The sequence below is a fragment of the Cervus elaphus genome, chromosome 5, assembly GCF_910594005.1.
Source record: "Cervus elaphus chromosome 5, mCerEla1.1, whole genome shotgun sequence".
Lineage (NCBI taxonomy): Eukaryota > Metazoa > Chordata > Mammalia > Artiodactyla > Cervidae > Cervus > Cervus elaphus.
Window position 1 is genome coordinate 125,679,273 of NC_057819.1, and position 23,463 is coordinate 125,702,735.

The window sequence follows — 23,463 nt, forward strand, 5'->3', positions numbered from 1 at the left end:
TTGTTCCAGCTGCACACCATATTGACTCAATGCTCTAACTCATTACAAAACAATCACCACCATTTCAACCATTTTTAAGTGTTCAGCTCAGTGGCATTAAGTACATTCACTTTGCTATGCAACCATCACCACCATCCATCTCCAGAACATTTTCTTTCATCTTCCGCAACTGAAACTTTATCCATTAACAATTTCTGTAGGATTTTGTAACAAAAGTTCAAATTCATGGATCAGCTTTTGGCTGTATCAAATTTGATCAAAACCAGCTTCTACCATTTTGCGCCTTTGACATTATTGTCACCAACCTCCTATGTCTGGGGTCCATTTTTTAACATCTAAATTTTAAAAATTATTTATTTTACTTATATATTTGGTTGCACCAGGTCTTAGCTGTGGCATGTAGGATCTCTTAGTTGAGTCATGTAGGATTTAGTTCCCTGACCGGGGATCAGACCTGGGCCCCCTGCACTGGGAGTGTGGAGTCTTAGCCACTGGACCATCAGGGAAATTCCACTTTTTGGTGACTTTTATTTTTATCATTTTAAAGTTGCAATAATAGTACAAGGAATAATCATGTACCCTTTACTCAGATATTGTTTACATTTTGCCGATACGTATTATCATTCTCACTCTCTTCCTTTCTCTCTTTATAACACACACACACACACACTTACTCATATACACACATATGTACATATTTTCTAATCAGAACCATTTATTGAGATTTTATTGAGGCATGGCTGATAATTATTTATTATATATATTCTATATATATTTATTTATATTAATTTATTACATAAATTAACTTTCAATGTATACAAACATACTGATTTACAATTTTTAAACATTATACTCCATATATAGTTGTTATATCAGCTATTTCCCCTGCGCTGTACAACAAATCCTCGTAGCTTACTTGGGTTTTTATTTTACTTATTTATTTTTGGCTCTGCTGGGTCTTCATGGCAGTGCAGGCTCTTCTCCAGTGGTGGCAAGTGGGGGCTACCCTCCAGCTGTGGCGTGAGGGCCTCAGCGCAGTGGCCACTCTTGTGGAGCACAGGCTCTATGGCATGCAGGCTTCGGTAGTCGTAGCCTGTGAGCTCAGCAGCTGTGGCTGCCGGGCTCCAGAGCACAGGCTCAATAGCTGTGGCTCACGGGCTTAGCTTTTCCACCGCATGTGGGATCTTCCTGCATCAGGGATCAAACCCATGCCTCCTGCACTGGCAGGCAGATTCTTTACCACCGAGCCACCAGGGCTAATCCGGTCAAAGTGTTAGTCCCGAGGATAACATCCCAGGGCTTTCTGGGATGAAGCCAGACGTCAGGTGGAGCCCAGGACTGAGCAGACATGAAAAAGTGGAGCAAAAAAAAAAGGGGGGGGGGGGCAGGGACTTCCCTTAACCACTGGGCAGTCCAGTGGTTAAGATTGCACACTCCCAGTGCAGGGGGTGTTGTGGTTTAATCCCTGGTCTGGGGACTGAGATCCCACAGGCCGTGTGGTTTGGCAAAAAAATAAACAAAAAAGGAACAAAGACTGGTTTAGGGAGCTCTTTCTCTTAGTGTTGGTTGCGAGTTGTCCTTTTTGCTTCACCTTCTCAGCCAGCGGGGCAGCTCTGGGCAACACACCCAGCATGGACCTGGGCCAGACCTTCCCTGGAGCCCACTCGATCCAGGCGGGGGGCGGGCCATGGAGATCTGTACTCAGGTTCAGAGCAGCGAGAAGAATGGATTCTGGCCGGGGGGCGAGTGAACAAACAGAGGCGCTGCTGGGTAGAGCTGAGGCCAGCAGGAGAGGGAAGCAGTGGGGCTCTCGGAGAAGCTTCCCAGTCGGGATACATGCCGGCGGCGGCAGGGTTCAGGTGTCATTAGGACTCCTGGAAGATTGTTTTCAAGATAATCTGCAGCAGGAAGGAAAAAATACAATAGCCCCGGAGTTGGAGAGGCTCTTGGGAGGATCTCTTGGGAAGGAATTTGATTAAAGAAACAGGCTGCCTTTGTGGTCACAGAAATGTAACTTAAATGAGCTCCTTTCCACCTCTCATTTGAAATGTTTCCATGAACCAAACATATACTTCCCTCCAGCTGGCTGCCTGTTTCTCTATGAACCACGAGATGAGAATGGCTTGACATTTTTTAACAGTTGGGGAAAAGAATCAAACAAAGGATATTTTTTGTGACATGTAAAAATTACATAACATTCAAATTTCTGCATCCATAAATAGTTTTATTGGAGCATGTGTATGCTAAGTCACTTTAGTTGTGTCTGACTCTTTGCAACCCCATGGACTGTAGCCCACCAGGCTCCTCTGTCCATGGGATTCTCCAGGCAAGAATACAGGAGAGGGTTGGCATTTCCTCCTCCAGGGGATCTTCCCAACTCAGGGATCCAACCTGGATCTCTTACATCTCCTGCATTGGCAGGCAGATTCCCTACTAGGGAAGCCCACAAGGCAGCTTTTGAGTAGCGATGGCAAGAGTTGGGTAGTTTTGTCAGAGACCATATGGCTTCCCAAATCTAAAATATTTATTAGGTTTTTTAAAAGCAGATGTCATTTATGGCTAAGGCTGCCCAGGTGACTCAGTGTTAAAGAGTCCGCTCGCCAATGCAGGCGACGCATTTTGGATCCCTGGGTTGGGAAGATCCCCTGGTCAGACTCAACTGAGCATGCATGTACACACATTTATGAATGCTTGTTTTTTTCCTCAGTTAAAAAAGAAATACAAGGGACGTCCATAGTGGTCCAGTGGCTCAGACTCCATGCTTCCAATGCAGGGAGCATGGGCTTCGATCCCTGGCTGGGGAACTAAGATTCCACATGCTACATAGCATGGCCAAATAAATAAATTAATTAAACAAGGAGTATTCATTTAAAAAAGTAACACATGTTCATGGTAGAAAACATGGAAATGGATTTTTTTTTAAAGGCACTTGCAACACCACTGGTAAATGGTTTTTTCAGATGCATATACATGCTTCTAAGGGTCTGGCTGTGTATGTATCATAAAACTAGGGAGACGTTAGGTTAGTTATTTTTTGTGTTTTTGCTCTTACTTTTGAATCAATTTAACATATCCTAAGTAATTCTCACAAACTTCAATCTATTACCTGATTATATCAGAATTTAACCTCATTAGATATTTAGGTTGTTTCCAAATTTTGAACATTAATGAAGCTGTAGAGACTATCTTTCAGTGTTTCTCTGATTATCCTGAAAACAAATTCTAAGCATCAGAATTACTGGGTCAGTAGACTCGCATCCATTTTGCCAAGCTGTACCCCAGGAACATCAAGTCGACATGTGTTTCCACCAGAAGGACCAAGGAAGCCTCCCCCACTTCACCACATCCTCATCAGCACCGGACATAATTATACTAGAACATTTCCATCGAGAGGTGGGAGAGGACTCATTTTCAGTTACATTTCTATGATCAATGTGAAGTGCAAGTGAAAGTCGGTCAGTTGTGTCCGACTTCTCTGCAACCCCATGGACTATACAGTCCATGGAATTCTCCAGACCAGAATACGGAGTGGGTAGCCTTTCCCTTCTCTGGGGGATCTTCCCAACCCAGGGATCGAACCTAGGTGTCCCACTTTGCAGGCGGATTCTTTACCAGCTGAGCCACAAGGGAAGCCCTATGATCAACAGTGCATTTTAATCTTCCACCCTGTCTACTGGCCATCTATATTTATTTTTTAATTATCACTTATTCTTTGTCCATTTTTCTATTTATTTCTGTTCTTAAAGAGAAATAAGACCTGCTCTTATTACACTTAATAAGAGGTACAAACTACTATATATAAAATAAATAAGCTACAAGGTTATATTATACAGTGCATGGAATATAGCCAATATTTTATAACTTTCAATGGAGTATAAGCTATATAAAAATATCGAATCACTATGTTACACATACTATTGCAAATCACCTAAATTTCAGTGAAAAAAAAAAGAACTATTTTATTGATTTGAAGGACTTCCCTGGTGGCTCAGTGGTAAAGAATCCACCTGCTAATGCAGGAGACGTGGGTTCGATCCCTGGGTAGGGAAGATCCCCTGCAGAAGAAAATGCCAACCCACTTCAGTATTTTTGCCTGGGAAATCCCATGGACAGAGAAGCCTGGTGGGCTACAGTTTAAGGGGTTGCGAAAGAGTTGGACATGACCTGGCAACTAAACAGCAACTGATTTGAAAGTGCTCTTTGTGTGGTAGGGATATTAAGTATGTGAATTAATACTGAATGCTATAGGGAGTTCTCTGGCAGTCCAGTGGTTAGGACTCTGGACTTTCACTTTGGAGGGCCAGGGTTCAATCGCTGGTCGGGGAACTAAGATCCCGAAGCAGCCAAACCAAACCAAAAACCTGAATGCTATAAAAGGCCTATTGTGCTGGCAGCTAATCAGGGGTGGGGGGAGGGGGAATTGGAGGAAGGTGGTGAAAGGTACAAACTTTCAGTTATAAGATAAATAAGCACTAGGGACATGATGTACAATGTGATAAATTAACGCTGCTGTATGTTATATATGAAAGTTGTTAACAGAATAAATCCTAAGAATTCTCATCACAAAGGAAAAATTTTCTTTTTCTTTTCTTTTGTAACTACGAGATGGCAGATGTTCACTAAAACTATCGTGATTCATTTCATGATGTTTGTAAGTCAAATCATTAAGCCGTACACCTTAAACTTATACAGCTCTGTATGTCAATAAAACTGGAGGGAAAAAGTAAACATTAAAAAAAAAAAAAAAGCAAAGCTAATCAGGTACCCACTTGCCGAGAAAAAGAAAAGAGAAAGTTGTAACTGTGTATTTTCTGTGTCCATGGAAAATATTTTCCCCAATCTATCCTTTGATTTTTTGTAAATAATTTTTTAAATTGAGGTATAGTTGATTTACAATGTTTCAGTATACAGCAAAGTGATTAAGTTATATATATATACTCTTTTTAAAGTTCTTTTCCATTATAGGTTATTACAAAATACTGAATATAGTTCCCTCTGCTATAGTACCCTCTACTATACAGTAGTAGGTCCTTGCTGTTTATTTTACATGTCTGTTAATTCCAAATTCCTAATTTATCCCCCTCCTTCCCTTTTGGTAACTGTAACTTTGCTTTCTTGTCTGTGAGTTATTTTGGTCTTGTAAATAAGTTCACCTGTATTGTTTTTTAAGCTTCCACATACAAGTGAAATCATATGATATGTGTCTTTGACATCACTTAGTATAATAATCTCTAGGTCCATTCATACTGCTGCAAAAGGCATTATATCATTCTTTTTATGGCTGAGTAAAATTCCGGTGTTTGAGTGTGTTTGTATAAAACACGTCTTCTTTATCCATTCATCTATGGGTAGACACTTAGGCTATTATAAATAGTGCTGCTATGAACACTGGGGTGCATGTATCTTTTCGAATTAGAGTTTTGTCTTTTCTGGACAAAACAAAAATTCCACTCCTGGACATAAATCAGGAGTGGAATTGTTGGATTGCTGGATCATATGGTAATTCTAATTTTAGTTTTTTAAGGAACCTCCATGCGGTTCTCCACAGTGGCTGCACCAATTTACATTCCATCAACAGTGTAGAAGGGTTCCTTTTGTCCTTAGACCTTTTTTTATTATTATAAAAATTATTATTTAGACTTTTAAAAGAATTCACCACATTAAATTTGTACTAAACATTCATGCGGTCAAATCCATCCAACCTATCCCCATGGAGCTGGCATTGCATCTGTGCTCACATACAAGCAGGCTAATACTTTCTCATACCCGCCTGTCCCCATGCACATCCCATTGGTGTCCCCAGGACCAGCCTCTGCAGATCACCTGGGGCTGTTTCAGAGGGAGTGAAGTTCAGGAAGCAAGAGTGGCCCTCGATCCTTATCATCAGGTGCCCTGGATGCCAGGATGCCAAGGAGCCAGCGAGGGGACTCTCTGTACCCTCTGTCTGCCCACCTCGCCTCAAGTGTAGGGGCTATGCCAAGACACATTCTGTCCACAGTGAAGGGATGCACGCTACCTGGGTGAGCACATAGTCCTCCTGGGTTAGATTCCAAAGGATTTCAAAGTGGTCCACATCGTGGAGCTCTGCAAAGGAGGCTTTCCACCCTCCTTGGCACAACGTCTGTGTAAGAGAAATGAGGGAAAGGAAACATGAGGTTCGTTGGGGGAGGGCGGGTGGAGGTGGAGAAGGGCTCTCGCACCTGCCTGGCGTGTACCAGGTGCTCACTAAGTATTTACTGAAGAAATGACTGGTATCACAGGGTCCGTTTGGGTGAAATAAACAAAGATAGTAAGTTTGCACGACCCTCAACCTCGAGCCAAGAGGGGCGCCTGGGGCACCTGATGAAACTCCCTGGACTGTCGGCGGAATTCTGGGCTGTCGTGCTGGCCGACAATCACCAGGATGCGGCAGGCTGGATCCGCGGGCTGGGTGGGGGCCGTCTCCAGGTGCCATAGCGGGCTGTTCCTCTGAGCATCCTCCCTGGTGTGGGGGGAGGTGTGGTCAGGACAGAGGAAAGCCTCTGCTGCAGCCCTGGCCCTCCTCACTGGCTGCAGGCCAGCTGAGGGGGATGAGGGGACAAGTGACTTACAGGGTCGGGAGGAGGGGGGCATTCTCAGAGGTGTGCATGATGGGCTCCAGGTCGTAGACCCCGCTCAGCAGGAAGAAGCCTGTGAAGGTAAAGAACAGTCACTGAGCCAGGCTGCAGGTGGGGCCAACGCCCCACCCAGACTGGGCCTCTTGTAAGCACCGGATGGGGCAATATGGGGCCAACCTGCCTCCAGGGCCAGAGGGGCAAGACAAGGGAAAGGGCAGAGAAGCAGCAAAGCAGGCCCTGCTCCCTGCGCCCAAAGCCCCCAGGTCAAGCGGCTCACAGCTGTTGAGATTTCAAGCAACTGGTATAGACCCTTAGGCCCATCAGGGTAGGGTGAAGGCTGCCTAGTCAGACTCACTCCCCGTGGAAACCTTTGAGGTTGGGCGTGACTCCATGCTTGATCCAGTTGGCCAGGAGCATCATGGCAGCGAGCTGGGCCCCAGCAGAGTGTCCACACAGGTAGATTCCCCTTCAGTGGGTCAGAGCGGAGAGCAGAGTTTGACTTCAGTGTAACCAAAACAACAGGCCAGTATCGAGGGGTCCCCATTTGCCTTCTGCTCCAAAGCCAGAGGGAATGGCTGGGCTGCATCCAAGGAGATGAATCCACTGTCCTCCCACCCAGTCTGATAAAAGGAAAATTTGCAGTGATACCCACTGGTTGCCTGGATACCGCTTCTGGACAAAAACGATGCTCTGGGTCACCTGGTCTACCATCTGGTCCAGGGTGCCTGTGCAGAGGACAGGAGCTGAGTCAGGCTCCATCAGGGGCTCTCTCCCCTCCAAATCCCAATGGCCCTTGTACCTGTAAGACCACCCTCATTACCTTTGGGAGCAATGTCATAAGCCACTATCACCACGGCCACTCCCTGTGATGTCAGTGGGCTGACCATGAAGGCTGACGTGTCTTTACTGCAGAAGGAGACAAAGACTTAACAACTGGAGGCCACTTGGCCACTAGGCTGCTTCGGCGTCTGGTCCACCCAGCGCCCTGGCCCTCTCTGACCCCGTGCGGTAAGGGAAGAAGTGAGCTCTGTCCTTACCACATCACATGTGGCGCCCTAGAGACTGCATTTAACCTCTAAGCCCAGTTTCTTCCTCTGTAAAATAGAGATAATTATGTTCTTTCTCCTAGGATGCTGTTTTTGAGAACTGAAGGAGATCAGACATGCAGGGAGCTTCACAAGGCAAAGGGTAAAAATGCAATAAATGGAGCGTTAAATTGCTATGGTCGAAGGGCAGTAGATCCTATAACCAGCAACTCGTTAGTATGATCCTAGGGAACAATAGTGTCCGTGAAGGCCCCAAATACCTCTCTGCTTATCTTAGGGTACCCACTGGGGCCAATCCCAGCTTGCCTGGGACTCCCTCTTTTTTTACCGCTAAAGGCCCCAAGCCCTGGGAAACCACTCAGTTCTGAGCAAAATGGGATGGTTAGTCACTGTGGTTTTCCATGATTGGAGAGTAGACTGAACATGCTTTTCACTGAATATAGTGGGTTCAACAGTGTCCTTCCTCAAAAGACATGTCCAAATCCTAAACCCTGGTACCTGTAAATGTGACCTTATTTGCAATAGGGTCTATGCAGATATGGGCTTCCCAGGTGGTTCAGTGAGTAAAGACTCCACCTGCAATGCAGGAGACTCAGGAGATGGGGGTTCAATTCCTGGGTCAGGAAGATCCCCTGGGGAAGGGCATGGCATCCCACTTCAGTATTCTTGCCTGGAGAACCCCACGGACAGAGGAGCCTGGCGGGCTACAGTCCATAGGATCGCAAAGAATCAGATATGACTGCAGTGACCGAGCACACACACTATGCAGACATAATTCAGACTCTTGAGATGGGGTCATCCTGGATTTAGGATGAGCCCAAACCCAATAACCGGTGATGTTGCAACAGAAATGAGAGGAAGGAGGGAGATGCAGACATACAAAGATCACGTGAAGATGAAAACTGAGTTTAAAGTGATGCAGCCACAAGGTGAGAAAAGCACAGAGCCCCCAGAAGCTGGAGCCTTCAGAGGGAGCGCGGCCCTGCCCACACCTTGATTTCAGACTCTTGGCCTCCAGAACTGTGAGAGAAGACATTTCTGTTGTAGGAAGCCCCCACGTTTGTAGTAAGTTGTTGCAGTGGTCCCAGGAAAGGAGGAGGCCAGGCAAAGATGACTCTCCCCTTTTCCCCATTCATCCACATTCCCTGACTCACCTTCCGCTCTGCCAGTATCCTCCATGAAAAAACACCAGGAAAGGCATGGCTGTAGGACAAAACAAAGGGCGTGTGGGCGCAGGCAGGGCTCCCAGAAGAGATCCAAGGGCAACCACCAGCCCCCAGTTACCTTCAGATACTGCCTCGGGAAGGTAGATGTCCAATTTCTCTCCTTCGCCCTCTCCGTAGGGGACATCAATCAGGCTCCTCCCGGTGGCCCGGGCCCTCTTGGTGACTATCTCCAGAAACGGACAAGTCACTGTCAGTACAACTTCAGGCAGCACCACTTTCTATTATTATTTTGCTGAAAGCCCTTTAGAGTCAACCAGCTAGCTTCAGCGGTCAGTGCTTCCCCAAGTTCACATGGTAATTGGGCCCGGGGTCTGAAGCATTTTCCCGGATGCATAGTTAAAAAGACATCAGATTGGCCCATCTGAGTGGAGGCAGTACTATCTCTGATGTCTGTCTCTGGTGAGCTGGCACTTGACCGGCACCATTTCTATCTCTACTGTATTACCTGTTTATTATGTGTGCTACCCTTGGCTACATGCTCCAGAAGTATAAACTTTTCCAAGTATTTGAAAAAATAATCTTCTAGAAACTAAGATACAAAATCACTGGAAACAAATAGATTATAAAACACTATGAATATATAATTGAGTGCCATGATGGCAGAGGTCAGAGTGATGTGAAAATTGGCTTAGGACTGGGCTTAAGAGAAAGGAGGAAAGGGACGGTAAATAAATTAAATATCAAAGGCGAAGGCATAGAGGTGGGAGTGAAACAGAGCAGGACCCTATGGTCCTTGTCCCCCTGACCTCTGCCTGCCTTCTGTCTGTGGAACATTAGCCAAAGAATAAGTTTAATCAGAGAAGTGAGAAAATGCAGAAACAAAGGAAAACAGTCAAAGGAGACCAAATAATAATAATAATGTCATAAAACATAGGCAAGGACTTTTAGTTCCTTCTCAAGGGCTATTGATTATATTCTGAGCCATATCCTGTGAGCTGTCTTATAGATAAAGCCCCCACCACATGGAAAAAGTTAACTACAGGATGACTAGACTATAGCCACGATGCAATCTGCCACAATTCTGAGAACTGGCCTCAGAGAAATGGAAACAAACCGACTGTGGAACTGAAGATTAACTATACCTAAAACAATCAAGATGATGCTGGTCAGACCACTGGTGACCAATTTCAAGATGACTGTCAGAGCTGACTGTGTTGCTTCTGCCTGTAGCTCCCTCCCTCTGTCTATAAAAGCTCAGGGGGCAAGTCAGCATTTGAACAGGTATCTGCCTCGCCCTCGCCTGCTGAGTTGCTGGCATTCAAAATAAAGCAAATTTTCACTTCCACCAATCTGACCTCTTTATTGGCTTTTGAGAGGCAAGCAGGCAGCTGGACCCCACTTTCAGGAAGAGGAAGGGACTCTCTACGTTCATGGACTTTCAATGTCCCCCAAAGGCCCCACTTCCATCACTGAAACCCAGGCAGCTCAGCTCCCATCACCACTGGGCACCGGGGGAGTGTAAACTGGTAAGTTCTTCCTGTGAGGCAACTTGGAAATATGTAGCAAAGCCCAAGAAAATCATATTCCTTGGTGCATAAGACCTTGTCCATCCATTATTATAAGGAAATAATCAGAAGTATTTTTTTTTTTTGGGGGGCTTTCCGGTGCGAACCGGAAAACCTGCTAGACAAATTCTAAAAGAGCTGTAACACTAATCAGAAGTATTTTTAAAGACTTGCTTTAAAGATGCTCACACTAATGCAAAACATTTTGGACACAGCCCAAGGGACCTACAACAGAAAACTGACCAAATACATTATGGTATATCCCCTTTCTCTCCTTTATTTTTGACCTCAGCATTCATCCATCCTTCATATGTATTTTTATTTACTGCCACCCTCACTAGACCATAAGCTCTGCGAAAACAAGGGCTTTGCTTTGCCCACCTCTGTACAACAGAACCTGGTACATGAAAACCACTTAAAAGAAAATTGTGTGGGGAATTCCCCAGCAGTCCAATGGTTAAGACTCCATGGTTTCACTGCCGACAGCTCGAGTTCAATCCCTAGTCTGGAACTAAGATCCCACAAGATATGCAATGAATAAATATTTCAATACACAGTGTTGGGTCAATTGAATAGGAAAAAAAGTTTTTTGACCCTTATCTCATACCACATCAGATCAGTTCCAGATGGACTACAGCTTTAAATATGAGAGCAAAGACAATAAAGCTTTTATTTTTATGTTATTTTTTAGTGATATTTTTTTTTAATATTTATTTTTATTTATTTATTTGGCATTGCATTTATGATAACAATTTGAAATGTATTTTTTAAAATATTTTTTATTTTATTTTTGGCTGTGCTGGTCTTCACTGCTGCACACAGGCTTTCTCTAGATGCGGCAGGGATCTCTAGATCCTTCACTGTGGTGCATGGGCCCTTGCCATGGGCTTCTCTTGCTGCAGACCACAGGCTTTAGGCGCAAGGGCTTCAGCAGTCTCAGTGTGTGGCCTCAGTAGTTCTGGCCCCTGGGCTTAGTTGCTTCATGGCATAAGGGATGTTCCAGGACCAGGGATCGAACCAGTGTCCCCTGCATTGCAAGGCAGATTCTTTTTTGTTTGTTTGCTTTGACACCAAAGTAGGATTTATCGGTGGACATGAGTAAAGAAGAGACAGTGCCAAGCCTCTCATGGGTGCAGGGCCCACCATTTGTCCAAGGGAACACCATTAGGGATGTCTTTGACCCCACAGCCATCTGGCATGAACTGTTACTGTTGAAACATGTACAGTTCATGAACATGAACTGTTGAAAACTTCCATGTTTTCAAATTTATCTGAATTAAACTTGGCAAATTCCCACCTCTGGTGGCCAGGGAACTTGAACTTGGCCCTGCGCAGGGCCTCAGTCAATGCTCCTTGTTCTGCAGCTTGGTGAGGTTGGACACATCTTGTTGATGCAGATGACATGGAAGGGGTGAAGCCCCACTCGGATGTGAAAACCATCTTTGCCACTGTTTTTCACCATGGACTTGTTGGCACAAACACAGGCCGCCTCCAGGGCTTTGGAGGAGAGTTGCTGACACTCGTCTGACACCGTGTGGCCACACAGTGGGAACCCATCCGCTTTTGCTTTCTTCTGCTCCAGGCCAAAGATGCAGATCTTAGCATCAGGGACACCTTGGCAGAAGTCAGACTTTGGGTTCAGTTTATTCTGACAATATGGGTAACACCGTGGGGCAGCAACCCATGGTGAGATTAGGATCTTAAATGGGTGCCGAAGGGGAAGAGCGAGGCGGATTCTTAATCACTGAACCACCAGGGAAGCCCTAACTTGATGTCTTTTAAGAATGCCATCATATTTTGTAAACTATGTTGAAAAGTTGACGGGTAGGTACCTGCGAAAGCCATGAGCTATCTGAGCATTAAGTGAGAGGCCGTTACTTTTTCTTTTGAAGAAACAATCTGCTTATAAAAATATGCAGCAGCCATTTCCATGAAATACTGGACAAGGTGACTGTCATTATTAATATGGATATGGAATCTCTCTCCCCTAAATCCAAATGGCAGCATATGAAATGTATTTCTGTCTGTTTCACTTAATATTTCTTGGAGAGCTTTCCTAATCAGTACATAGACAGCTTCCTCATTCTTTTCTTTCTCAATAAACAGGTAATTTGCTATTCCGTCCTATGGCTGCACCTTAATTTATTTAACCGGTCGTGCCAGTTTTTAGGCCAAAGCAAACCTCACCAGATCATCAGGTAAGTCTCTTGGCTCCCTCTCTGTTTATCCCGAATCCTGAATTTTCTCCCTGCCCCCACTGAGACCACCCTGGATCCCTCTCTCCTCTCCCCCACTCTCACCAGGGCTCCCTGAAGCCCCGCAGGTGTGGGCCAGGTGTAACTTGCATCACATCCCGTTGAGCTGAGGTTGATCTGAGGTTCCTGTCAGTTGCTGGGGCTGCCCTAACGAAATGCCATACATGCACCCAAGGGCTTCGATGACAAGACATTTATTTCTCGAAGTTCTGGACCCTAGAAGGGAGGATCAAGGTGCTGGCAGGGGAGGTGTCTGGCGAGGGTCCTCCCCAGAATGGTAGAGGGCCTTCTGGCTGGGGACTCCCGTGGCCTCTTTGGGTTTGGGAGCAGCTCTCCCTCTCTCTAGGGAGACGAACCCTCTGTGTCTGTTCAAACAATCCTACTGGATCGGGACTCCACCCTTCTGACCTCATTTAACTTTTTCCTTCCTTAGAGGTCCCCCTCTCTAAACACAGCCCCAAGTAAAAAAAAAAAAAAAAAGAATTAGCTCCTGACTCCTTCTGATGACTATATGATAGTAGACCTATCCCCCTTTGATAGATAGGAATATGGAACAGAGAGATCAGCTAGTAAATAGTAAAAAAAAATAAAAGCCCCACTAGGAGCTAGGACTTCAACATGTGAGTTTTTTAATAATAATTATTATTATTTTTAAAATATTTGTTTATTTACTTGGCTGCATCAGGTCTCAGTTGCAGCACTCAGGCTTAGTTGCTCCTTGGCACATGGGACCTTAGTTCTCCGACCAGGCAGTGAACCTGCGTTGCCTGCATTGGAAGGCAGATTCTCAAACATTTGACCACCAGGGAAGTCCCAAGTAATTATTCTAATGGAAGACAGTTTTTTCTCCTTTTCTTTTTTTGGCTGTGCTGTGCGGCGTATCTTAGTTCCCCAACCAGGAGTCGAACCCATGCCCCTTCAGTGGAAGCTTGGAGTCTTAACCACTGGACCTCCAGGGAAGTCCCTTCAGCACATGAATTCTTCATCCATGACAGCCCCACACTCCCTCCCAAAGGCCCCAGAGCTCCCCTGGTCACCTTCCCTGAGAGGTCTGCCAACCACCCTCCCTCCAAGTGTGAAGGTGTTTGTTCTGGACAAGCTCCCCATACCGCAGGCTCAGCAAAGGGGAACAATTTAATTAAAACAAGAGTTCTGGAAGTACACGTGGACCCACGAGATTTATGTTGCGCCAAAATGAAGAAAAAGATAATGAGACGTATGCTCTAAGTTGAAGAGCAATTAAAACCAAGCAGCTGTCAAGATTTGTTGTCACCCATAAAAAAAAGTCTCCCTCTGATATTAAAAAACCCAACTGAGCCTGACACAGAGAAACTGCCTCTCTCCAGGAGGTGGCGTGATGGGTTGATGGCAGGCAGCTGGGTGCAGGGACAGAGACTAGGGTGACTCACTGTCTCCCCCAGAGCCTGAATACTGCCAGCCCTCCAGGTCTGCATCTACAGGCAGGGACACAGTGGGGCTTCAACAGGACGCCCCAGGACAAACCCAATTACAAACTTCCTTTTTTGAGAAAGCAAAAATTCAGTTTCCGTTGCTCACAGTCCAAAGTGTCACAGCTCTGACAGAGAGAAACTGCAGGTCCCCGGACCCAACTGAGCATTGTGTGAGAGCAATTAGGAGGAGCAGGGGCCAGAATCCCTAGAGACTAATGCAGGCATGGGGCAGGGAGACCCATCAGATGGTGTCAGAAAGCTGAAGATCAAGGGTTTATCAGGTGCTGTGGGAGCAATTTAAGAAGCGGTTAGGGTCCACCAGGCTCCTTTTTTTTTTTTTTAAGTTATGCTCTATTTTAATTTATTTATTTTCTGTACACTCTTTTTTTTTTGCGGGGGGGGCTAGTCACACTTTCATGCACTGGAGAAGGAAACGGCAGCCCACTCCAGCGTTCTTGCCTGGAGAATCCCAGGGACGGGAGCCTGGTGGGCTGCCGTCTATGGGATCACACAGAATTGGACACAACTGACGTGACTTAGCAGCAGCAGCAGTCACACAGTATGTGAGATCTTTGTTCCCTGACCAGGGATTGAACCTGCGCCCCCTGCGTTGGAAGCATGGCGCCTTAACCACACGACCATCAGGGAAGTCCCCTCATCTAGCTTCAGAACTATTCCTTCCCAGTCTTTTAATTCACTTAGCAAACAAATATTTATATAAGCAGCGATCTTGTGCCCATTTTGGAATTTTGCAGTGATAAAATAGGAAAAAAAAATATCCCCATCATATGTGGCTTACCCCTTAAAGAGGGGACAAGCAGTTATAAATGTCAGGTAGCAACACGTTCTATAAAAGTGAGCCAGATCTGAAAAGACTACACACTGTGTGATTCCAACTATTCTGGGAGAAGTAAAACAATGGAAACAGTGAAAAGAGATCAGTCGCTTCTGGGGGCTGGGGTGGGTGGGAGGGAGGGATGACTAGTTGAATACAGGATTTTTAAGTCTGTGAATACAAATAGGGAGGGAGTATCTGCCAGGACAAGTGGACAAGCTGGAGAAGCTCTGGGAGGTTGTGGGGTAGGGGGGTTTCTGGGGTTCAGTCATGTTTCGTTCCTAGCCCAATCTGTGACAACCAAAGTCAGAGAAAAAGCGACTTTCCTTCTGATTCTCCACATGTGGGATCTTAGTTCCCCGACCAAGGATCAAACTGAGGTCCCTGCAGCGGAAGCTTGTAGTCTTAACCACTGGACTGCCAGGGAAGTCCCAACCATTTTAAAGGGAACAAGTCAAAATTGATGGTGTCATTAAAAAAAATAAATAGTAAACAATTCAGTGGCATTTAGCACATTCACAATGTTTTGCAACCATCACCTCTATCTAGTTTCTAAGCATTATTTTCAGGGCTTCCCTGGTGGCTCAGTGGTAAAAGAATCTGCCTGCCAACAGGAGATGCAAGCTTCCCTGGTGGCTCAGTGGTAAAAGAATCTGCCTGCCAACAGGAGATGCAAGCCCGATCCCTGAGTGGGGAAGATCCCCTGAAGGAGAGCATGGCAACCCTCTCCAGTATTTTTGCCTGGGAAATCCCATGGATGGAGGAGCCTGGTGGGCTACAGTCCATGGGGTCACAAAGATTCAGACATGACTTAGCGACTAAATAACAACAACAAAACATTTTTTTTCATCTCAGAAGGAAATCCATTAAGCACCCCCTGTAATCACAGTTTTCTGTCTCTACAGATTACCCTGTTCTGGATGTTTCACATAAATGGAATCATACATATAAATAATAATCATACATATAAATGTGACCTTTTGTGCCTGGCTTCTTTCAATGAGCACTGTGTTTTCAGGGTCCATCCATGTTCTAGTATGTATCAGTAGTTCATTCCTTTTTTGTGCCCAAAATAATTCCATTGCATGGACATATCACACTTTGTTTATCCATTCATCTGTGGATGAATTTGAACTTTTCCTACCTTTTGGCAATTGTGAATAATGCTGCTGTGAACATGGGTGTACAGGTATTTGAGTACTTATTTTCAATTATTTGGGGTTAGAATTTTTTAATTGAACTATATTGCTGACTTATAATATTACATTACATTAGTTTCATGTGTGTGACATAGTGATTCAACATTTTATAGATTATACTCTATAAAGTTATTACAAAATAATGGCTATATTTCCCTCTGCTGTACAACAATATATCCTTGTTACTTGTCTATTTTACACATAGTATTTTCTCTCTTCTAGAAAGAATTTTTATTTTTTATTTATTTTTATTTTTTTTAGTTCTACCACTTTATTGCTACCAACCCATCTCCCTCCATCCTCATGCACCCATGCTCAGTCATGTAACCCCATGGACTGCAGCCCGCCAGGCTCCTTTGTCCATGGACTTTTCCAGGCAAGAATACTGGAGTGGGTTGCCATTTCCTTCTCCTAGAAAGAATTTTTAACACTGTTCATACTATCAAAAAAAAAAAAAAGAGATTGCAGGGAGCTACCTTGTGGTCCACTGGTTAGGACTTGGGAGATTTCACTGCCATGGCCCTAAGTTCAATTCTTGATCAGGTAACTAAGATCCTGCAAGCCAAGCCGCTCAGCCAAAAAAACACCATAAAAAAACCCCACAACAAACCAGGATTGCACACTATTAAAACAGAAGGCTTTCTTCCAGGAGAAAATAAAAAGAGGCTAGAAGAAACCACATTACAATGTGAACAACGGGTGGCAGAATTATTGATGGTTTTATTTTCCAAAATCCTTTTCAGTAAGCAAATGCTCCTTTTGTAATCAGAAAACAACGGTTGCCTAAAAATGGCCAGCCTCAGATAGTGCAGGGCAGGGCTATTACAATGTGGTCTGTGAACACTGGGTGCCCCATAGTGTTTGCTACTGGTCCATGACGAACTAAGTAAAATGTGCAGGTAAACATTTATATATTAATATAGGCAGTTTGGTAGAATGGCCGCGTCTATTGAAATTAGGGCTAAGAAATTTGGGCTTTCAAACAACTTGTACATGAATGTTCACAGCCACACTTTTCACAATCGCCAAAAGGGGGAAACAGCCCAAATGTCCAACAGCGGGATGAATGGATAAACAAAACGCGGTCCATCCACACAACGGAAAATTATTCGTCCATAAATAGGAATGAAGCCGGGGCCTGCCTAATGCGTAGGGAGGTGTCCTTTCAGGGTGATGAAAAATGTTTTGGAACCAGACAGAGGAGATGGTGGTACAACATTGTGAAGGTACTGAATGCTGCTGACTTGTACACTGTAAAATGGTTAAAGTGAAAAAAAAAAAAAAATTAAATTAAATTAAATGGTTAAAATGGTACATTTTAAGTTATGTGTATCCTATCACAGTTAAACAAAAGTGGCCCTGTATTTTGTGTGCCTTTGTCGTTTTCCTTTGGTTTTATCTGGTGGAAAGGAAAAAGGGCCAACTCAGCCTTAAGAGGTAGGAGGATCCCTCGGAGAGGCTGTCAGTCGCAGAAGCTGTCAATCACGAGGCCCCCACCCACATCGCTGGTGATTGGCTCTCCTAGGGCGAGGCGTGGCTTGAGGGACAGGGAGTTTGGAAATGTGCCCCCAGCCTGGTTACACACACACCTTATTTAGTTTCTTGTACAATGTATTTTTGAAGAGGAAAAAAAAAAGAAGAAGAAGAAACTAAAATAGTTGCTTAAGTTTACTGCAACTCATCTGAAAAGACCCTGATGCTGGGAAAGATTGAAGGCGGGAGAAGGGTACAACAGAGGATGAGATGGTTGGATGGCATCACGGACTCAATGGACATGAGTTTGAGTAAACTCCGGGAGTTGGTGATGGACAGGGAGGCCTGGCATGCTGCAGTCCGTGGGGTCGCAAACAGTCAGACACGACTGAGCGACTGAACTGAACTGAAATTTACTGCTATGCTCACCGCTTCCACTTCTGTAAAGTGGCCTGCTTACTGATGCTCACCACCTCTGCTTCTGTGAACCGGCCTGCTTACGGCTTCAACCAAACTGCGTAGGCTGGAAAGTCACTAGGACCCGGAAGCCCACGCCATATAAAAGATACCCAGAACAAAGCCGGGGCGCTCAGACCCTGGAGGCAATTCCCCTAAGCCCGCACCGGGGCTGAATAGACCCTGCTGTTCTGCATCTCCCAGTAATCTCTTTCCGTTGCCACGACTTCTAAAAACATTTTTACTGACAGTCTTATTAAACAAATTTAATAGCTACTGGTAGAGGACACAGTTCTTCCAACTTCCCTCTGCCCGTGTTCACCTAGGCGTCCCCAGGTGCCTAGCCTGGGAGAGGCCAGGTCTTGGGGGAGAATAAATATGACCTACTCATTGGAAGAGAACAGTGCACACCGCAAGTTACTGGTGGAAGATGTTAGGATGGAGTAGATCAAAAGAAAAACAATGTCCTTCTTCCTGGTGCAAAAAAGGAAAAAAGAGTTTACCTCCCTCCCTTTTCTAGGAGAATTTATTTTTAGGAGACATCATCATAAATCCTTTCTCTACCCCTTTGGGAATGCATGTAGATATTTTTTAAAGCTAAATGAGTCTCTTGCCAGTTTTACAACTTAGAAATGTTTTTCTCAAAGACCTGGGAGTTCTTTGGGTTTTTATTGATGTGGACCATTTTTAAAGTTTTTTACTGAATTTTTTACAATACTGTTTCTGTTTTCTGTTTTTGTTTTTTGACTGTGAGGCATGTGGGCTCCCTGACCAGGGATCAAACATGCACCCCCTGAACTGGAGGATGAAGTCTTAATCACTGGACTTCCAGGGGAATCCTTGGGGGCTATCTCTTTGAAATGTAATTATCAGCAAGATAATCCATGGGAGGGCAGGACCCTAATTTCAATACCCATCCAGCTACAAGTTGCAAAGCCATTTTTTGTCATAAAGCTATGGGGATTTTTTGTTTTCCTCTGGATAATGACAATTTGCAAACTCAGATGGCCAGCCTAATGACTAGGTGGATTTAGGAGGGACTAAGGTAACAGAGAAGGCAATGGCACCCCACTCCAGTAGTCTTGCCTGGAAAATCCCATGGACGGAGGAGCCTGGTAGGCTGCAGTCCATGGGGTCACGAAGAGTCGGACACGACTTCACTTTCACTTTCACTTTTCACTTTAATGCTTTGGAGAAGGAAATGGCAACCCACTCCAGTGTTCTTGCCTGGAGAATCCCAGGGATGGGGGAGCCTGGTGGGCTGCCGTCTATGGGGTCGCACAGAGTCAGACATGACTGAAGTGACTTAGCAGCAGCAGCAGCAGCAAGGTAGCAGATGGGCTTCCCTGGTAGCTCAGATGGTAAAGAATCTGCCTGCAGTGTGGGAGACGTGGGTTCCATCCCTGGGTTGGGAAGATCCCCTGGAGGAGGGCATGGCAACCCACTCCAGTATTCTTGCCTGGGAAATCCCATGGATAGAAGAGCCTGGCGGGCTACAGTCCAAAGAGTCGCAAAGAGTTAGCAACTAACAACGACAACAATGTGGTGGTGCCTTTGGGAGGTAATTAGGTTTAGGTGAGGTCATGAGGATGCAGCCCTTGTGGTGGGATTAGTGGCCTTATAAGAAGACAGGTGAGCATTTCTTTCTCTTCTTTCTGACATGTGAGGATGCAAGGGGAAGAGATCTATCTGCAAGCCAAGAAGAGACCCTCACCAGGGAACCAAATCAGCTGGCACCTTGACCTTGGACTGCTCAGCCTCCAGCACTGGGAGAAAGAGATTCCTATTGTTTAAGCCACCCAGCCCATGGCATTTTGTTATGCAACCGGAGCTGACCAATACAAAGACAGATAATATATAAATGCAGTATTTTTTAAAATCAGAATTTATGCCAAAAAAGTTGATGATGAACAAAATGTCAACATTTCCAATAGAGACAGGCTCAAACCCTGTGCATGCATGGCTCTGCTCACTCACCTGGCCCATCATCACACTCCCCTTCTTCACCAATGAAATGGCGCAGATGCCGGCTGGAGCATCGAAAACAGGAAGGGAGGTGGGATGTGAATGTAAAGCTGTCCACAGGGCTTCTCAGGAGGCATGGCTAAACACATTCTCTGAGGGCTTACTCTGGAGTCTCAGAGTCTCTTCTTAGCCCTTGCTTCTTATGAGAGACTCCCTTTCTCTACCGGGTCAGCTCTTTTTTCCCTCAAGACAATTACAGTAGACAAACAGGTTTGCTACCTGCTCACGTAGGCATCACTGCACACTCAAATATATACTGAGTCTATAGAGACATATTTGGTGTAGAGCTAAGCATGGTAGGAAACTGTGAATAGCCAAGGACACAGCTCCAGCTCTATGAGGACAGGGAAGGTGCTGAAATGTGCTGGAATAAACCCCTACTAGCCTCTCCCTCCAGCTCTCCCTACATCTCAGGGTAGAGCTCCATCTGGCCTGCTGGAACTAAGTGCATTTGCCAACCTCCAATTTTCCAACTTGCAGGAGGGGCTGGCTGCTTCCTCACCCACACATTCCCTGTGGAAACTGCCTGCCCGACCCAGCTCAAAAGGTGGCAGCACACACTCAGGAGACCCAGGACTGGGATGGGAATCAACCTTGAGACTTTACTAGCTTACAGATTCCCAAGCCTTGATTTCATTAAAAAAAAAAAAAAAGCTTCTTTGATTTGGTAAATAGCAACAACATTCCACTTTCAGCAGCTGAGTGGGACACCTTCCTTTTTTCACTCTACTCCCCTGGGCCACTGTAGCCTTAAGGCCTGGGCATAGCTGGCTGGCTGGCTGATCAGGCAGGGATGTGGAGCACAGTCTCTGAGACTCCCTCCCCTTGGCGGTCCTGCAGCCAGGGCTCCCGGAGCAGATGAGATGCCTGGACTTTGGGAACTGTCCAGAGAGGCTGGGCTATGAGGCTCCTCCTCCCTACCCCAGCATCTTGAACCACTGCCACATGCTAAAGTCCACCCAAAGCGGCCACAGAGAGATCCCCCAGTACCTTCGCTTCCTATCTGTGAATAGGTCCTCATGGCCTCCTCTGCTCCCAGTCGGACGACCCATCTGCTGGGGGAGTACTGGTTATCCAGCTCCTGTGAGACACAGATACAATGTTCCGTAAGACCTCTGACCTCCACGCAGACCCTGCCCCCGCCCCTCCATGTGCCTGGATGCTCCTCTCTGCCTGGAGAAGCCCCTTCCCTGATATCTCTCAAGATGCCCTCAGCTTCCTTCAAGCTCCTCCAGCCTCCAGCCTGGCAACCCAGGCCCCATTCTCCCCCCACTAATTAAGGAGATGTTTCAGATACAACAGAAACAAGATTGCAAGTGCTGTCAGACACTTGCAGTGAGGGCAGTGGCCTTGCCTTTAAGCAGCGGGACAGTCTTAAAGGGAAATGAGGACGCACAAAGGTGTCCCAGTGAATGCCACCATAGGCACCACTTCTACAGCAGCTAAGATCACAGGAAGCCAGAGAGCTAGGGTGGTCGATGCAGAGAAAGTGATGTGAAGCTGATCTTCCCTGACAGGACATAAATCTGACTGAAGGTCACAGCACAATCAGTGGCCCAGAGGTGAAGAGCAAGGAATCAAAGGTCAGACGATTGGAAATGTTGACCAGCCTCAATTGCTGAAACACAGAGGAAGGGGGGCTGGAGGGTGGAGGGTCTTGGATGTCAAGCTAGACGTTCAGACTTCAGAAAGTAATAAGGAACCAGGTTTTGGAGAAAGCGCTCAGACACACAACAACCGTAAAACAAATAAAACAAACAAAAATGGGAGAAGGCTGGACTGGGAAATTTGAAGACAGGGTGGTGTCATGGAAAGGTCTTAGGTTCTATACTCAGATGGGCTGAGTGCCATCCAAACTCCAACACTTGCAGGCTCTTTTAACCTGGGCAACTTTCTTACAGTCAGTCCTGTCATCTGTATAATGAGCAAAACAATAGCACTTCACTTCATGTACATATCCTACAGCTTTCAGCCTGGTTAGGCTTTACACCTGGTGAGGCTGAAAGCTATAAGGCACGTACATGAAGAAAAGCTGACCATTCAGATGTGGGTTTCCTCCTCGTCCCCCTGAACAGGGTTCTTGGCCAGTGGTCTTTGGATCTGTACCATCTGTGCCCACAGGATGTTTGCAGCCATGCCTGGCACACTCTGTGACTGCTACCATCATCTTTATTGCTGCTGCTGCTGCTGCTGCTAAGTCGCTTCAGTCGTGTCCGACTCTGTGCGACCCCATGGGCAGCAGCCCACCAGGCTCCTCTGTCCCTGGGATTCTCCAGGCAAGAGTACTGGAGTGGGTTGCCATTTCCTTCTCCAATGCAGGAAAGTGAAGTGAAAGTTAAGTTGCTCAGTTGTGTCCGGCTCTTCGAGACCCCACGGACTGTAGCCTACCAGGCTCCTCCGTCCATGGGATTTTCCAGACAAGAGTACTGGAGTGGGTTGCCATCTTTATTGCTATTATTTACCTATAAGAATGGTAATGCAATGGGTTTCTGAGAGTGCTCTCATATTGTAGGAGTTTGTGTCAGAAAGGGAAAGACAAGAGAGAGATAGACACACATGCGCACACACAGAGGATGGAGTTTCTTGGGGGCAGTATCTATAACTCATCACATTCTTAGATATGTCCATGACCTGAGAAAGAACTGCTGCTTCAAATGTAGGAAAGCTAGTCAGGAAATTATAACTGAATGATAATCATAACGAGTGCTTTGCATATGTGGTTTCTTTTTTTTTTTTTTTAATGGAGGAGAGAGAAGACTGGCTTTATTTCTTTGCCAGGCAAAGGGGCAACACAGAAGGCTAGCGCCTCAAGAACTGTGCCCCACACATGGGGTTTCTAACTCTCACGACCATCCTGCAGTAAAACCAACCTTTCTGCTTCCTTCAGGTCTGGCACATTCTCTGCACATTGCATAACCTCAGACTAAGGTTAAGAACTTCGGCCCCAACCACCTCTGGGTTTATAAATATTAACATAGCCAGGGCTTCCGTATTCTACCCTTAAAATCAGGCTAGCAAAAGCCTATCTGTGGAGAGAAGTAAAATAAATCACAGTGCTAAAGCTTTGGGGACCTGTTACACAGTACCAGCAGCCTCCACAGGAATGATTCTGAACTTTTCTCTCAACTCTCATCTAATGTCTGAGCAACACTCCTCAGCCCCAGCCTCTCTCCCTGTGATCCTCCTACCTCTTTAGACATCCTCTTCCAGGGAGCCTCGTGCCTGTGATTTCCGCCCAAGACGTCCATTCCCGCTTTGCACCATCAGACGCGCACGCGCGCGCCCCTCGCCTTTTTATACCAGGTGGGCGGGGCTCAAAGCAGCCCCCGCCCCAGAGGAGCCACGCCCACCTCTCCCAGGACAGAGCCTGGTACGCGCGTTTCTGGTCCCTCCCAC

General features: G+C 45.8%; 1 protein-coding gene and 1 non-coding gene across 8 annotated transcripts; both read right to left on the reverse strand.

Annotated features, from left to right (window-relative positions):
* AFMID (arylformamidase) lies at positions 1-23,386 on the reverse strand. 7 transcript variants are annotated; one of them, XM_043905362.1, is made up of 12 exons: positions 23,256-23,386; positions 21,058-21,148; positions 20,020-20,072; positions 8,927-9,031; positions 8,797-8,845; positions 7,417-7,502; positions 7,249-7,339; positions 6,965-7,062; positions 6,591-6,669; positions 6,340-6,481; positions 6,017-6,121; positions 1-1,898 (listed from the first exon to the last, which is right to left on the reverse strand). In XM_043905362.1, the coding sequence occupies exons 2-12, from the start codon at positions 21,117-21,119 to the stop codon at positions 1,866-1,868; spliced, it is 903 nt and encodes a 300-aa protein (XP_043761297.1). In that variant the 5' UTR covers positions 21,120-21,148; positions 23,256-23,386; the 3' UTR covers positions 1-1,865. The 7 variants fall into 7 exon arrangements, with proteins under 7 accessions (XP_043761297.1, XP_043761294.1, XP_043761293.1 ...); XM_043905359.1 differs by having other exon boundaries at positions 7,249-7,321; positions 8,927-9,035; XM_043905358.1 differs by having other exon boundaries at positions 8,927-9,035.
* LOC122695852 lies at positions 10,461-10,522 on the reverse strand. Its single transcript, XR_006341595.1, has one exon. It is a non-coding gene; the product is annotated as a U7 small nuclear RNA (small nuclear RNA).
* Positions 23,387-23,463: the final 77 nt, after the last annotated feature.